We start from the raw sequence: 14,970 nt of genomic DNA on the forward strand, positions 1-14,970 counted from the left end.
AAGAATAGAGATGAAGCAAAAGAAACCATTTACTTTTACTTAGAAAGATAAGCAGTTGCCTACCTGTCCCTACGCAGGGTCTGCAGGACCCATCCTTCATCGTAAACTTCTGTTCAGCTTGGTGCTTCTTTTACTCTTCTGATTCACTGCCTTTTATTTTTTATTATTACGATTTTTTTAAAGCAACATGTAAGATAGGCACGAGGCCACCTCATCTTTGGAGTAAAGAGAAATTACTCTGCATATCAAGTTGATCAAATTTGGCAAGAGCCCGTACCTCTTGACCTCCTGGGCTGAGTTTATTATGACAGTTACATAATGCCTTAGCCCAAATGACCCATGGTGAGTTTGACAAAACCCTTGTTTTATTTGCTGCCTTTCTAGCTTCAAGCACTTCTAGAAGAGTTAAGGACATAATTTCTCTGAGATATATATATATTTTGCAGGGGGACATAATTTCTTTTGAAAAAATCTGAGGTGGTACTGGCTCCTGATACTGGTACTTAGAGTCTCCAGAAACCAGCAATATCGTGAGCAAGAAGAATGAGCAGCCTATCACCTTGTCCACGTCTCAGAAGCTGATAGGAGAGCTGTGAAGGGGGTGGATATGAACTCACAGCAGAGGGTCAGCCATGATGACATGGACGTAGGGCTGAGGCATTTGGGTGAACATCCTCACTTTGCTCACCATTGGTTATTGGGTAGTGGGTCTTGACATCTCTTTGTGGTCCTCTTCCTCTGAACTAAATGTCGTGTTCCCCCAGGGAAAGAGTGAGGCAAGTGGGCTGAACGTGGACTTCACTCACTGGAACCAACTGAGATTGGAATCTAGGCACTGCCACTTCACGGCATGTGCCCTTGGGCCCGATATTCAACCTCTCTGAGTGTCCATTTCCTCACCTACCAAATGGAAATGACAATATCAACTTCTCGGCACTGCAGGGAGAATTCAGTGAGCTACTCTGCATCAAGTGTCCGGCGTAGTACCCAGCACATGGTGGTTTTGAAAATTTATTCCCACTTGCAAGAAGTTAGCCCATCCTTTATTGCTGCTTCCACCAGGTGGCCTTCCCAGTGACCTCTCAGCATACAATTTCCTCTCATTTTCTTTAGGTTCCTTTGTTCCATATATTCTCCAGAATGAAATTAGTCTTTTCCTCTTCAGAGTCTCATAACATAGCACTACTCAGAATCTGCTTTGGGTTATAATTATTTTATTTATGGGCCATCTCCTCTCCTAGAGGAACCCCTGGAGGGAACTGTGGTATAAGAACTTTGTCCCAAGTTCCAGGCACAGAGCTTCAAAAGCCCTTGGAATTTCCTGTGTGACAGGAATGTCTTTGTTATGCTAATAAGGTGACTCATGGTGGACTCCTAGATAGCTTCAGAATGGGATCTGGTCACCAGGAAAACCAACTACATGATTAGAGGGTTGAGACTTTCAGATTCCCAACCTCCGGAGAGGGGAGGTGGACTGGAGATTGAGTTCAGTCACATTGCCAATAGTTTAATCAATCATGTCTCTGTAATGAAACTCCAGTAAAAACTAGATACAGAAGCTCAGTGGAGTTTCCTGGTTGATGAACTCATTGATGCGCTGGGAGGGTGATGTGCCCTGACTCCACGGGGAGAGGGCATGGGAACCCTTCCAAATCTCACCCTACACATATTCTCCGTAATAAAGCTGTAATTGTAAGTATAATGCTTTCCTGAGATCTGTGAGTCATTCTAGCAAATTATCAAACCTGAGGGGGTCATGAAAACTCCTAAATTTACAGTTGGTCAGAAGTGCAGAGGGCCTGGGGACCTCTGAAATGCAGCAGGTGTCTGAAGCGAGGGCAGTCTTGTGGAGGATCTTGCCCTAACCTGTGAGGTCTGGGCTAACTCCAGAGAGTTAGTGTCAGAATTGTAGTGCAGTACACCCAGTTGGGGTGGAATCCGAACAGGAAGAAACTACTGTTTTGGTAGATTCTAATCTCCACATCAGGAACTGGGTAAATATAGGTTGAATTGAGAAGAATTGAGTTAATATTCTATGTTCATATGAACATTATTATTTCTTTGGTCTTCCCCTGATTTGGGGCACCCATGATATTAGAGTCTTGGCAGAGGACAGAGCCTGGGTCCCACCACAAATGCTGAAAAGGCCAGTCTCTCTGTGGCCAGGGCAAGATCATATGAACTAGGTTCAGCCAATCTGATGCACCCATCATCTTTGACTTTGAATCAGGAGCAAATCTCTTTGATAGAAGCAACATCCAGCTTCCTGGGGCAGCAGCGATGCCAGTCGAGGTGTGAAGCAGCCAGTGTCATGAGGAAAAGCTACACAGTAACAGTGTTCAGTGAGACAGCAGTGGTATCCTCATCTACCTTGTTCTGCAAGGTGATTTTTGGTCCCTTTGATTGAGATTTTATTCATTTGTTTTCTTATTCTGTTTGGTTCTTCTACCGTCTTGAAAGTCATATAATATATGCTATTTCTACTCTTTTATGGTTACTCTTGAAATTTTGCCATGTATATGTAATTTAACAAAGTCTAAACTTGATACCTGGATGCCTGTCCTATAGAATACAAGGATCTGAGAAGACATAAACTTCAATAATTTCAATTATTACTTTATTATTATTATGTTATTATTTTATTATTATGTATTATTATCATCTTATACAAATAATGCTAGTTTAGATTTTACCTACAGGCTCACTACTCCTCTTCACATGTGATATCATCTTTCTGGGACCATTTTCCTTTTTTCTGAAGGATATCCTTTACATGTTTCTTTAGTATTGTGCCTGTTGGTAGTAAACTCTTGGTGCTTGTTTTTATGAAAATGTTTTTATTTCATCCTTGTTCTTGAAATATAATTTTTATGGGTACACAATTCAGGTTGATAATATGTTTTCAGCCTTTTGAAGATATTATGCCACTGTTTTCTGGCTTTTATTGTTGTTTTTGAGAAATTTACTCTTAGTCGAATTCTTTTGTCAATTTTTATAGGTGACCTGTCTCTTGTCTCTGGCTACTTTAAGATCTCCTTGTCTTTGGTTTTCTGCACTTTTACTATGATCTGTAAAGGTATGGATTTTGTTCATCTTTGCTTGGTATATTTTGTACTTCTTATCTTTGTGGAAACTGATTCTTTCATCAATTCTGGAATAGTTTCAACAATTATCTCTTTGAATTTTGCTTCTCTTCCATTCTTACCCTTCTCTCCTTGTGGAATTCCAATTAAACATATGTTAGAAGATCTCATTTTATCATCTATATCTCTTAATTTCTTTTTTCACTTCCTTATCCATCTCTTTATGCTGCTCTTCAAATAATATCTTCAGATCTATCTTCTAGTTCACTAATTTTCTCTTCATCTGTCTCTAAACTGCCATACATATGTATATTTGAGTGTGTGTAGTTCATACTATTTACCCATTTAAAGTCTATAATTCAATGGTTTTTAGTATATTCACAGAGTTGTGCAACCATCACCACAATCAATTTTAGAAACTTTTCATCACCCCTAAAAGAAACTCTATACCCATTAGCAGCCACTCCCTCTTCCTCCCAACCCCCCTCACCTGCCCTGGGCAACCACTAATCTACTTTATGTCTCAATAGATTTGCTTCATCTGGACATTCATCTAAATGGAATCATACAGTATGTGGTCTTTTGTGACTGGCATCTTTCACTTAGCGTAATTCTAAACTGCCTTTTAAGTCATCTGTTGAATTCTTACTTCAACAGTTGTGTTTTAAATTTCTATAAAATCTATTACTCCCTTTTTCAATTTACCTGATCTTTTGATAGTCTTTTGTTGCTTATTTTTGTGATTCTATCTTTACTTCTTTAAATATTTCATATATAGTTATGCTATTTTCTGAGGCTATCTAGCAGAATGAGCTAGAACCTCAAGAACTTTCTTCTGCTGATTCTTACTCATGGTAGTTTATTGCTTTGTGTATCTGGCAGTCTTTGCTTGGAAACTGACATTTAGGTTATCTTAGTTTGTGGAAAATCTGAGGTTTTTAATCCTCATGAGAAATTGCGTATGCTTCTATCTCACAGTTTATCTGCAGGGAAGGGCCCTGTGGAGCGCCTTGTTTGTCATCCTGCTGCCACTCCTGGAAGCCCCTAGCCTGCTTCTTCTTCTGCCCTGGTTCTCCAGCTTTATCGGTGAATCTTGGGCCTCTCAATCCTTCCATTTCCTGTGTGAATCTCCAGAGCCAGGTTCTGTTTGCCCGCAACCGAGAACCCTGATGGATAGAACATCCTCTAGTAATACAAGAATTACCTCTGTGAGCATAGGCAGTGTGCCCTGCCCTGTTCTAACTGCTTCACATGTGTTAACTCCCATGGTCATCACAACCTTCACATTTTACAGATAAAGAAACTGAGGCACAGAAAAGTTGGTTAGCCCGTCTTGGGTTCCACAGGTTGCAATTGTTGGACCTAGGAAGTGAACCTTGGCTCTTTTCCATTCCCGTGATTACAAAATGAAACGGAAGGGCTCAGGGCCATCCGGAATTCAGCAGAAAAAGTCCTGTTTTTCAAGGAACATGCTGCAAACACCGGCAGCTCATGAAAGCCCCGACCTGGCCTTTCTGGTATATTGTGTGTAGCAGCGAGGCTTGGCAGTGAGTCCGGGGTTCTCTGAGCTTTTTTCTGGTTGAAAAACACCCAAATTCTAACACATGAATCGTGAGTTTCCTTGACTGCATCTGTGCAGAAAGGCTAGAAAATCAATGCCACAGTGGCTGCAAATGCATGATTCAAGTGGTTTTGTTGCATTTTTAGCTTGACTGGGGAACTCTGAGAATAGACGCAAGACCTCACCTTTGGCTTGATCCAACAGAGGCATGACGCTGAGGATCAGCGTGTATAAACAGCCGGCTGTGTTCTGGGACTTGGAGCACCCCCCGTGTGGGAACTGGCTTAACATGATTGCTTCAAGGAGGAGAGGTGGGCTGCTCCCCCTGCTCCCGACCCCTCCTCATGTACTGTCCCAGGATGTGCTTGCTCCTGACCACTACTTTCTCAAAAGTAGAGGTAGATTGTTTTTTTTTTTAATAATTTTATTTATTTATTTATTTTCCCCCCCAAAAGCCCCAGTAGATAGTTGCATGTCATAGCTGCACGTCCTTCTAGCTGCTGTATGTGGGACGCAGCCTCAGCATGGCGGGAAAAGCGGTGCGTTTGTTCCGTGCGTGCCCAGGATCCAGCCTGGGCCGCCAGCAGCGGAGCGCGCGGACTTAACCGCTAAGCCATGGGGCCGGCCCCAGGTATATTGTTTATAATAAGCATTTATTAAGCGCTTACCTTGTGCCAGGCACTGTGCTTTATAATTTTATTTATTTATTTTTCCCCCCAAAGCCCCAGTAGATAGTTGTATGTCATAGCTGCACATCCTTCTAGTTGCTGTATGTGGGACGTGGCCTCAGCATGGCCAGAGAAGCGGTGCGTCGGTGCGCGCCCGAGATCTGAACCCGGGCCACCAGCAGCGGAGCACGCGCACTTAACCGCTAAGCCACGGGGCGGGCCAGGCACTGTGCTTTAAAAAGCTGCTTTTATAGACTTGCATACTTACTGCTTTACATACCTACCTCTTTCTCTCCTCAGAACAGCCCTGTAACATCGGCTAACTAGTTTGTAATCACTACTGTCCCCCATTTCATGAACGAGGAAACTGAGGCAGAGGGAAGTGACCCCCTGAGGCCTCGCAGGCAGAAGGGGTGGGGGCCATGGGAACCCTGCCCACGGGGCAGCAGAGCCTGCCTCAGGGCCCTCCCGTCCTTCCCAGGAGTCCTTCCTTTAGCCTCCTTTCTCTACGACACAGCCAGAAGGGCCACCTGGGGGCAGGCGAGTCACAACCCAAGGACTGAAGGCTCGCTCTTCTCCCAGGGCCCCACTATTTGTTTTTTCCCCTCGCATGTGGAGCTGCTACCAAGGGGCCTGCGCACCGGGTTTCTCAGAGCCACAGAAGGAACCGTCAGGGCCCTGAGCTCCCGGGGCTGGGCCAGGTGGGTGCTTACCTTCACTGCCTCCCAGCTGGAGTTCACCAGGTGCTGGCGGAAGGGCCCAAAACCTGAAACCAAGGAGACCATGGTTTGCTCAGGCTAGCCTGGGGAGGGGGTGTCCACTCCTGGGCTGCTCCCCACAGCCCCATGGGAACTTTCTGCTGCTCCCAGGGCCATCGTGGGCCCGCGGGAACTCCACACATCCCCTTTCTTGTGGAGGCCTGTGACCTTGCCAATCTGGGAGCATCTGCAGAGTTCGCTTGTGAGGCATTGTGGGGGAGCCAAAAAGGAACATGGGGCTGACCCACCGCTGAGCCAGGAGGGCTTGAGAAAGTGTGCAAAACCGTCTGGTTAAAATGCATGCTTTCTAGAGAGCCCCAAATACACCCACATGAATGTGCCCAGTTGTTTGCTAACAAAGGTACAAAAGCAATTCAATAGAGAAGGGATAGCTTTTTCAACACACAGGGCTGAAACAGTCAGACACTCTTAGGCGAAAAGATGAACCCCGCAACCTGAGTCTTGTACCTTATACAAAAATTAACTCAAAATGGATCATGGACTTAAATGTAAAAAGTAAAACTATAAAACTTTTAGGGGAATAAAAAGGAGAAAATCTTGGGACCTAGTGCTAGGCAGAGAGTTCTCAGACTTGACACCAAGAGCACATGCAGTCCATAAAAGTAAAATCTGATAAATTGGACCTCATCAAAATTAAAAACTTTTGCTCTGCAAAAGACCCCGTTGATAGGATGAAAAGACAAGCTACGGACAGGGAGAAAATAGTTGCAAATCACATACCAGAAAAAGGCATTGTATGCAGAATATATAAACTCTCAAAACTCAACATTAAAAAAGCAATCCAATTAGAAAATGGGCAAAATACAGGAAGAGACATTTCACTAAACAGAAAAGACAGATTGCAAATAAGCACATGGAAAGATGTTCAGGGCCGGCCCCCTGGCGTAGCGGTTAAGTGCGCATGCTCCGCTGCTGGCGGCCCTGGTTCGGATCCCAGGTGCGCACCAATGCACCGCTTGTGAGGCCATGCTGTGGCGGCGTCCCATATAAAGTGGAGGAAGATGGGCATGGATGTTAGCTCAGGGCCAGACTTCCTCAGCAAAAAGAGGGGGATTGGCATGGAGGTAAGCTCAGGGCTGATCTTCCTCACAAAAAAAAGAAAAAAAAAATGATGTTCAGCATCGCTAGCCATCAGGTAAGTGCAAACGAAAATGACAGTGAGATATTACTACCTTCTAGTAGAATGACTAAAACAGAAATAATGATAACTCCAAATGGTGGCAAGGCTGAGGAGAAACTGGGTCACACATACACAGTTGGTGGGAATGTAAAATGGTACTGCCACTCCAGGAAATAGTTTGACAATTTCTTTTAGAACTGAAAGTGGACTTCCCACCGCTGTACTCCTGGACATTTATCCCAGAGAAATGAAAACTTATTTCAAACTTGTACATGAATGTCCACAGCAGCTTTATTTGTAATAGCCCAGAGCTGGAAACTCCCAAATGTCCTTCAATAGGTGAATGGTTAAACAAACTGTGGTGCATCCAGAATGTGGAATACTTCTCAGCAGTAAAAAGAAAAGAAAAAAGTGGAAACAGCACACATGTCCATCACTGGTGAATGGATAAACACAATGTGGTATAATCCATACAATGGAATATTATTTGTCAATAAAAGCAAATGAAATACTGATTCACGTTACAACACAGGTGGACCCTGAAAACATGCTAAGTGAAAGAGGCCAGTTACAAAGGACCACATAATGTATGATTCCATTGATATGAAATGTCCAGAATTGGCAGTCTATAAAGACAGAAAGTAGATTAGTCGTTCCTAGAGCTGGAGTGTGCATGTGTACGTGGGTAGAATTAGGGAGTGACAGCTAAGGGGAGTGGGGTTTCTTTTTAGGGTAAGGAAAATGTTCTAAAATTGATGGTGGTGATGAACGTATAACTCTGTGAATATACTAAAAGCTATCGAATTGTACACTTTAAATGAGTGAATTGGATAGCATATGAATTATATCTTAATAAAGCTGTTACTTTTTTTTTTAAAACAAAGGAAGTATTGATATATACAACAACTTGGATGAACATCAAGGGAATTATGCTGAGTGAAAAAAAGCAAATCTCAAAAGGATACATACTACACGATTCCATTTATATAATATGTGTAAAATAACATAATGATAGAGATGAAGAATAGATTAATGGTTGCCAGGAGTTAGAGATGCAGGAAGGGAGTGGGTGTGGCTATGAAGAGTAGTTCAAGGGAGCCTTGTGATGTTGGTACAGTTATTTATTGTGATGGTGGTGGTGACACAAAGCTACACATGTGATAAAACTGCATAGAGCTGTACACACACACACATACACACACACACACAGAGCTATACCAATGTCAATATCCTGGCTTTGATATTGAAGATGTTAACATTAGAGGAGGCTGGGTGAAGGGTGCAGGGGACCATTCTATACATTTCTTTGTAAATTCCTGTGAATCTATAATTATTTCAAAATAAAAATTTTTTAAATGTGTGCTTTGATCCAGCGTTTGTCAAATGCTAATACTATGTAGGTATATCTTGTTAAAATATAGAATCTAATTGTGTGGGCCTGGGGTGATGCTGGAGATTCTGCAGTCCTAACAAGCCCCTGGTGGGTACTGATGCTACTGGCCCTTGGACTGATACTGGCTCAACACAAGGTTGACATGAGGGAAGCTGTATTGTAGAAAAGAAACCCTACTGTAACTTTGAATCATCTCTGACGAACTAACCCAGACGTGCTCTGTAGATTTTATGGCCCCTCCCAGCTGCTATAAGTGGATAACTTTGTCCTCTAGAGTTCCTTAGGAATGTGATGACCCCCAGGCAGAAAGTCTATGCTGACAGCCATCATCAATGACAACTGAAAGATCAGGGTATAGGGCATTGCTCTGGTCTCTGATGCATATCCAGTAAAACAAAAGACTTTCAGGAACTAAGAACAGATGGATGCCTCCACCCGGAGACCAGATGCCTCCCCCACCAGGAGACCAGCCCCCTATATAACTGGCCTGTAGTCTTTGCTCTATAAGATGGTTTTTTTTCAGACATTAGTTGGCCATCTTCCCCCTTGCTAGCAAGCTGTAATCAATACTCCTTTCTCTCCTACCTCCTTGCCTCTTGACTATTGGCATGGCTAGCGGCAGGCAGACGACACCACCCACGGGCAGTAACAGGACCATACTTTGAGCAGTGAGGCTTTGAACAAGTAGGGTTGGAATACTTTAAAGAGGGGAGAGAGCAGCTGGGGTAGGGGTTGGTTGGGGAAGACTCCTAGAGGAGGAGGTTGAGCCAGGACTTCACAGAGAGGAGGAGGCAAAGTGGCTGGAGGGACTGGGCCTGGGCCAGGTGAGCCCCCAGGGGGAGGCCCTAGTTGGGGAGGCCTCATTCTGGGAAAGAGCAAGAGCCAGGGCCGCTGGATGAGGCTTGTGGATGGAAGGGCTCGTTCCTTGAACTAGGAACACTTACCCTGGGTATTACTTCATAATTTAATTGCAAAGAAGATTTCTAATAAAAGGCAATTAGGTAGAATTTTGCTTTGGGGAGGACAGTGAATCCCCTCTGGGACTTGCTTAGGAAAGGTTTCCTGCTGGCCTGGGGAGAGGCCACATCTTGGGACTCTGTTGCCCTCTCAATGTTCCAGCTGCTCATTTTTATGGCACGCAGACAACTGACAAGAGATTTTCACATATTGAGGTATACGGGGTAAGCTAATCTGGTTCAAAACTGATTCAGCTTGAACTAAAGAAGCCTGACTTATGGCCTATCAAACATACGTTGTACATCTGCTTTAGCCATTAAAGTAAAGAATGCACTGTCTTAACATAAGAATGCATAGTTCCCCTCCTACGAGGCCAGTATCTGGTAATGCCTTATCCGTAACACCCGTGTAGTACTCCTGAAGATAAGTTCCCTTTCCTGACATCATGGTCATGTTGACCTGCTAATTTGCAACTGAATACCTCCTGGAAACTTTGATGAATATGTATCCTGGGTGTGTTTAATGTGTGTTCTTTGTTCTAAAAATGTCTAAGACTGTATTGAAAACCACGCTTCTCCAGAACACTTTCTCCCTCTGTGGAGACTGCCTTCCCACATTATAGTCCTCACCCTGGCCCAAGTAAAGGCCACCTATCTCTCTTACCTACAGAATGGTTATTGGTTATTTTGCATTGACACCATGAAGTGGCCCCTCCAAGCTCAGGCCATGGCTTGGATGGCAGCCAGGAGCAGTCAAAGACCTCAGTGTTTGGGGTCAGGCTTCCGCTTTTGCATCTCAGCCCCACCACTTACCAGCTGGGTGACCTTGAGCAAGTTGCTTAGCTTCAGAGTATTGGTTTTCTCATCTGTAAAATGAGGCCTAATCATAGTAATCTAAAAGAGTTGTTGTGAGGATTAAATGAATGAAAAAAATGGAGCATTCGGAAAACTGCCTGGGGCATAGAAAGCAGTGTTGAGTGCTCATCTTCATTATTTTTATAGTCACGTACCTCTCTGGATGGTTGTATGGATTAAACAATGCCATGTATGGCATGTATTATTTCCAGAACTTGATAGATGCTGTCAGGGAGGAAGAACTATTCTCTATCCTCTAGGTTTTCCAGGCTGGTTTAAGAATTAAATCAATGTGAGACAGAATAACAGGAGAAAATCAAACAAAGTTTAACGACATGTATACATGGGAAAAACCCAGGAAAACTGAGTAACTTGTCAAAATAGCCAAAGCCACTACCTAAATACCATCTTCAGCTAAAGACAAAGGAGGATGTTGGGAGTGGTGGTTTAGGACTTCAAAGGGGAGGAATTCACATGGAGATGGAAAAGCAAATGTTTGATAAACAAATGTTTGCCATGCCTTGTAAAGACAATGAGACCCAAGAGGGAACTTGGATAAAATGGGCCTTGCTAGGTGCCTTCCTGCCTGCCACACCTAGAGTTATCTATGGTGATAGCTCCTTCCTGGGACAGGTCTTCTAAAATTCTTTAAGGCAGTTAGAGGGAAAGTGAAAGCTGCCTTCTGAGTCTTTTGTTCTTAAAAATAATCAAGCCAAAGAGACACATTTTGGGGGGGCAGATTCTGATTCCCCACAGTGCTCAACAAATGCTGAGTCCTTTTCCACTGTCTCCCCACACAACACAGGATGGACTCCAGCTAGGCCCTTGCTCTGCCCTGATTCTCTCTGATCACTTGATGCCTGCCATTTCTCAGCCCCAAAGTCCCCTGGGCACTATGCCTATCAGTCAGGGGCACCCCATCCTTGCTTTTCCATAATGAGATTTCACCTGCTCTTTAGACCTCTATTTCTCTCTCCAGAAAGAGAAAGTCTTGTTCTCAGAGTTCTCCTGAGAAACAATACACACACATACACACAGAGTCATCTGTTGCTCAATGACAGGGATATGTTCTGAGAAATGCATCGTTGAGCAATTTCATTCTTGTATGAACATCATAGAGTGTACTTAGACAAACCTAGATGGTATTGCCTACTACACACCTAGGCTATATGGTACCAATCTTACAGGACCACCATTGTATATGCAGTCTGTTGTTGACCAAAACATTATGTGGCACATGACTTGCATATTTTATATATATGTAAGTATGTGTATATATAGAAAGAGATTTATTATAAGGTATTGGCTCATGTAATTACGGAGGTTGAGAAATCCCAAGATCTGCCATCTGCAAGCTGGAGACCCAGGAGAGCCGGTTGAGTAAATTCCAGCGTCTGAAGGCCTGAGAACCAGAAGCGCAGATGGTCTAGGTCCCAGCCAGAGGGCAGGAGAAGACAAATGTCTCAGTTCATGCCCTTAGGCAGAAAGAATTCAACCCTCCTCCACCTTTTTATTCTATTCAGACCCTCAATGGATTAGATGAGGCCCACCCATACCGGGGAGGGCCATCTACTTTACTGAGCCCTCTAATTCACATGTAAATATCTTCCAGAAACATCCTCATAGCCACATCCAGAAATAACGTTTAACCAGATATCTGGGCACTTCAAGGCCCCGTCAAATTGACACAGAAAACTAACCATCACCAGGCCTAAAGGATGGTGTGACTAGGAGGGACGAGGCCTGGGGGCCTCTTACTTCATCTCTCCTTCAGAGTGACCATGCTCAGAGCTCATCAGCCCTGCCTGGCCCCTGTAGGGGTGGCCAGCCGCTGTCAGATGGGCCTGTGATGGGTGGGGCTCATTTCATGGGGGGTAGTGGGCTGCAGATACAGGTAGCATTCTCCAACTCTGCTTTACCTGGAAGACAGCTAAGTTTTGAGTTCCATCCATCTGATTATCGTGACATATTTCTCAACTCAGATTCTGTGATGGGGAGGAGCTGTGATTAAACATCAACCTCAGAACCCCCAGGTTCCCGGACCTCAGGCCTTTGGAGCAGGAGCCAGTTCTGGAAAGGACTGTGCCTTTGAAGTTCCTGAACATCTGGGTCTGGAACCACTAACGAGGGCAGCTCACAGTGGATAAAACCTTCTCAGAGAATAGAAGTTTTGGACAGGATGTCCTAGGAAGAAGCGGTGTCCTCTATCTTTGACTGAATCCTATAGAATAAATAAGATTATAGCTGCCACTGAGAGCAGCCTGCCAAAAAAAATCATTTTAGGAAATACTGAGATTAAGGAAAAGTCACTGAGAATCCAGGTACCTCCTGGGATGACTGTAGGAATACCAAAAATGCAGCAACGCAAAAAAATCACATTCTGCTTCAGAATCATATTCAGATCATCTCTTATCTGTTTTAAATTAGGAGAAACCACTAGGCAAGTGAAGGTTTGAAGCTCTTGTTTTGCAGGATCAACCTTATACTTTAAGCTTGGCAGGCTCTTGAGTGGAACTTGCGAAAGGGGCTGGAGAATTCTCTCGGAATCAATGGAGGCCCAAGAGGGATGCAGGTTTTCTCCGTCTCCCACTGTTATTGTTGGTGCCAGGGAGAACGGCTTGATCTTGAGACAGTTTGTCAGAGTCCTTGTTCCCCCACCATCTGTCTGCGTGCCAATTGTCTTGGCGAGATTTACACACGAAGCAAATCCAATTAAATGAAAAGTCTGCCCCTGGCAGCTCAAAGCATTTTTAATAAAGGAAGGCCACACTCTGGAAGCCAGGAGGCATTCCCAAATCGCTGCTGATTATCAGATACTTCATCAAACAATCTAGAGTTTGCCAGCAAACCACAAGCTGACAGGACAGAGCAGGGGTCAATGCGAGTCTCAGACTTGCCACGGCGCTTCAATTTTCATATTTCATTTGTGACAAGCGTTGCGTTTATCAGGGGTACAGTTTCCTTAGGAATTCAAGAGTAATTTTAACCACTCCATCTCTATACTCAAAATAACACGAATGAGAGCAAGGGAGATAAAAGATTTTCAGAAGAACTTTCTTTTTCTCAGAAGGTTAACAGGAGTTTGATTACAGCCTGAAAATATTAAGATAGGTAACTTTCAATTTTCCCTGCACACAGGAATCCTTGTCTCTTCTGTTTCCTTCATCTAACACAATTCAAAAAACTTAAAATACGCCAAAAGTGTCTACCTAAAAATAAAGAGCTTTGTGAAGAAAGCGAGTCCTCCAGGGACCAGCTGTGACAATGACAGGGGGTGGCTGGTGTTGATTTTGGATGTGCTGGTGAAAGGCAGGAGTGGGCAGCTACCCTGGGCAGGTCCGAGTTGACCTTTTAGGGTTCACAGTCTCCAACTGGTGGCTCTCCGGGGGGTACTTCGAGTTCACTGAGTGGCTGAAAGCTCCCCAGTGTAGGGGCAGAGGCTGTGTGTTCCTTTGGGGGTGGTCATGGGAGGTGGACTGTTCTAGCCTTAGGAGGCCCTGTCCTTTCTGGATGCCCAGCTCCTCCTTCCTTGCTATGTAACTGCACCCCAGTGGATGCCACATGGGCCCACTGGGCTCCAGGTTTAGGGACAGCAGGTGCCAGCCTCGGCTTCCTCCCTGATGGGCTGAAGGACAGGGTCTGACTAAGCCACATGTGGGCACCTATGTGTATGCCACTCAAGAGTTATGTGAAGTGGATGGCAGGACAGAAGCAGAAAAGCCTCTCTATCCCCTGATGGTTTTTTAATAGGGCATGGCAGCAAGTTAGCTTCCATCTGGAGTTACTGGCACCACCAGTTGCCACACTTTTTTTCCCATGAGGAAACTGTTTATGACCAGGATGTGGAAAGTGTGCATTCCATGGCCAGGCTACAAGCAGCAGCAAATGGGAAAGCAGAAAAATAGTCTTACCGGTCACCACCACACAGCTGGACTGGGAATCCATGAAACCGGAGCGCGGAGGGTGCGTCTGCGCCTCAGTGGGTCAGCCGGCCAGGGCGCAGCTCAGGGCACCGGGCGCTCTGAGCATTGGACACCCCTCCAGCCTCGCTGCCTGCAGCCTCGGGCTCCTGTCGGGGGGGTGGGGCGGGGAACACCCAGCCTTGTCCTGCCGCAAGGCCCCCGCAGCGTTGTGGGGCCCGGAAAGGCTGGCGACTGTGGGGTGGGGGGTGGGGTGGTAAGGTGATCCCCCTTGAAAGCAGAAATAGACAGCTCAAGACACAGAGGCTGTGGCAACAGATAAGGACTTTCTGGCCCCTTGGATCTGGGTCACCTTGTTGCTCGGTATGGTTCAAAGTGAGCCACAAGTTTGGCGACCGACTGCCCGGATTTGCCCAGGACTGAGGGGTTTCTGGGATGGGGGGGTGGGCAGGACTGAAATGTGCTCAAACTGGTACAGTCCCGGGCAAATCAGGACAGTGGGTGACCCTACAAGCTGTTGGTTTCAACCCTGTTTTCTCCTCGTTAGTAATCTCCCCCCTCCCCTCCCCCAGAGTCCCTCGTTGTGTTTGGCCATTATGACTTGGGGAAATTTGGTTCTTCTTGAAACTGATTCT

The 14,970-nt window shown here is 45.0% G+C and overlaps 1 protein-coding gene across 1 annotated transcript in view; it reads right to left on the bottom strand.

The window, feature by feature from the left end:
• Positions 1-14,400, bottom strand: part of PGPEP1L (pyroglutamyl-peptidase I like) — a 37,440-nt gene extending 23,040 nt beyond the window's left edge. The window contains exons 1-2 of the mRNA XM_014788626.2: positions 14,327-14,400; positions 6,026-6,078 (exon numbers count right to left, since the gene is read on the bottom strand). Coding sequence (XP_014644112.2) covers positions 6,026-6,078; positions 14,327-14,360 — 87 coding nt within the window. The 5' untranslated portion in view covers positions 14,361-14,400. The remainder of the gene's footprint in view (positions 1-6,025; positions 6,079-14,326) is intronic.
• Between the last annotated feature and the right edge of the window lie 570 nt (positions 14,401-14,970).

The sequence above is a fragment of the Ceratotherium simum genome, chromosome 3 (assembly GCF_057802395.1).
Source record: "Ceratotherium simum simum isolate JZ-2026a chromosome 3, ASM5780239v1, whole genome shotgun sequence".
NCBI classification, from domain to species: domain Eukaryota; kingdom Metazoa; phylum Chordata; class Mammalia; order Perissodactyla; family Rhinocerotidae; genus Ceratotherium; species Ceratotherium simum.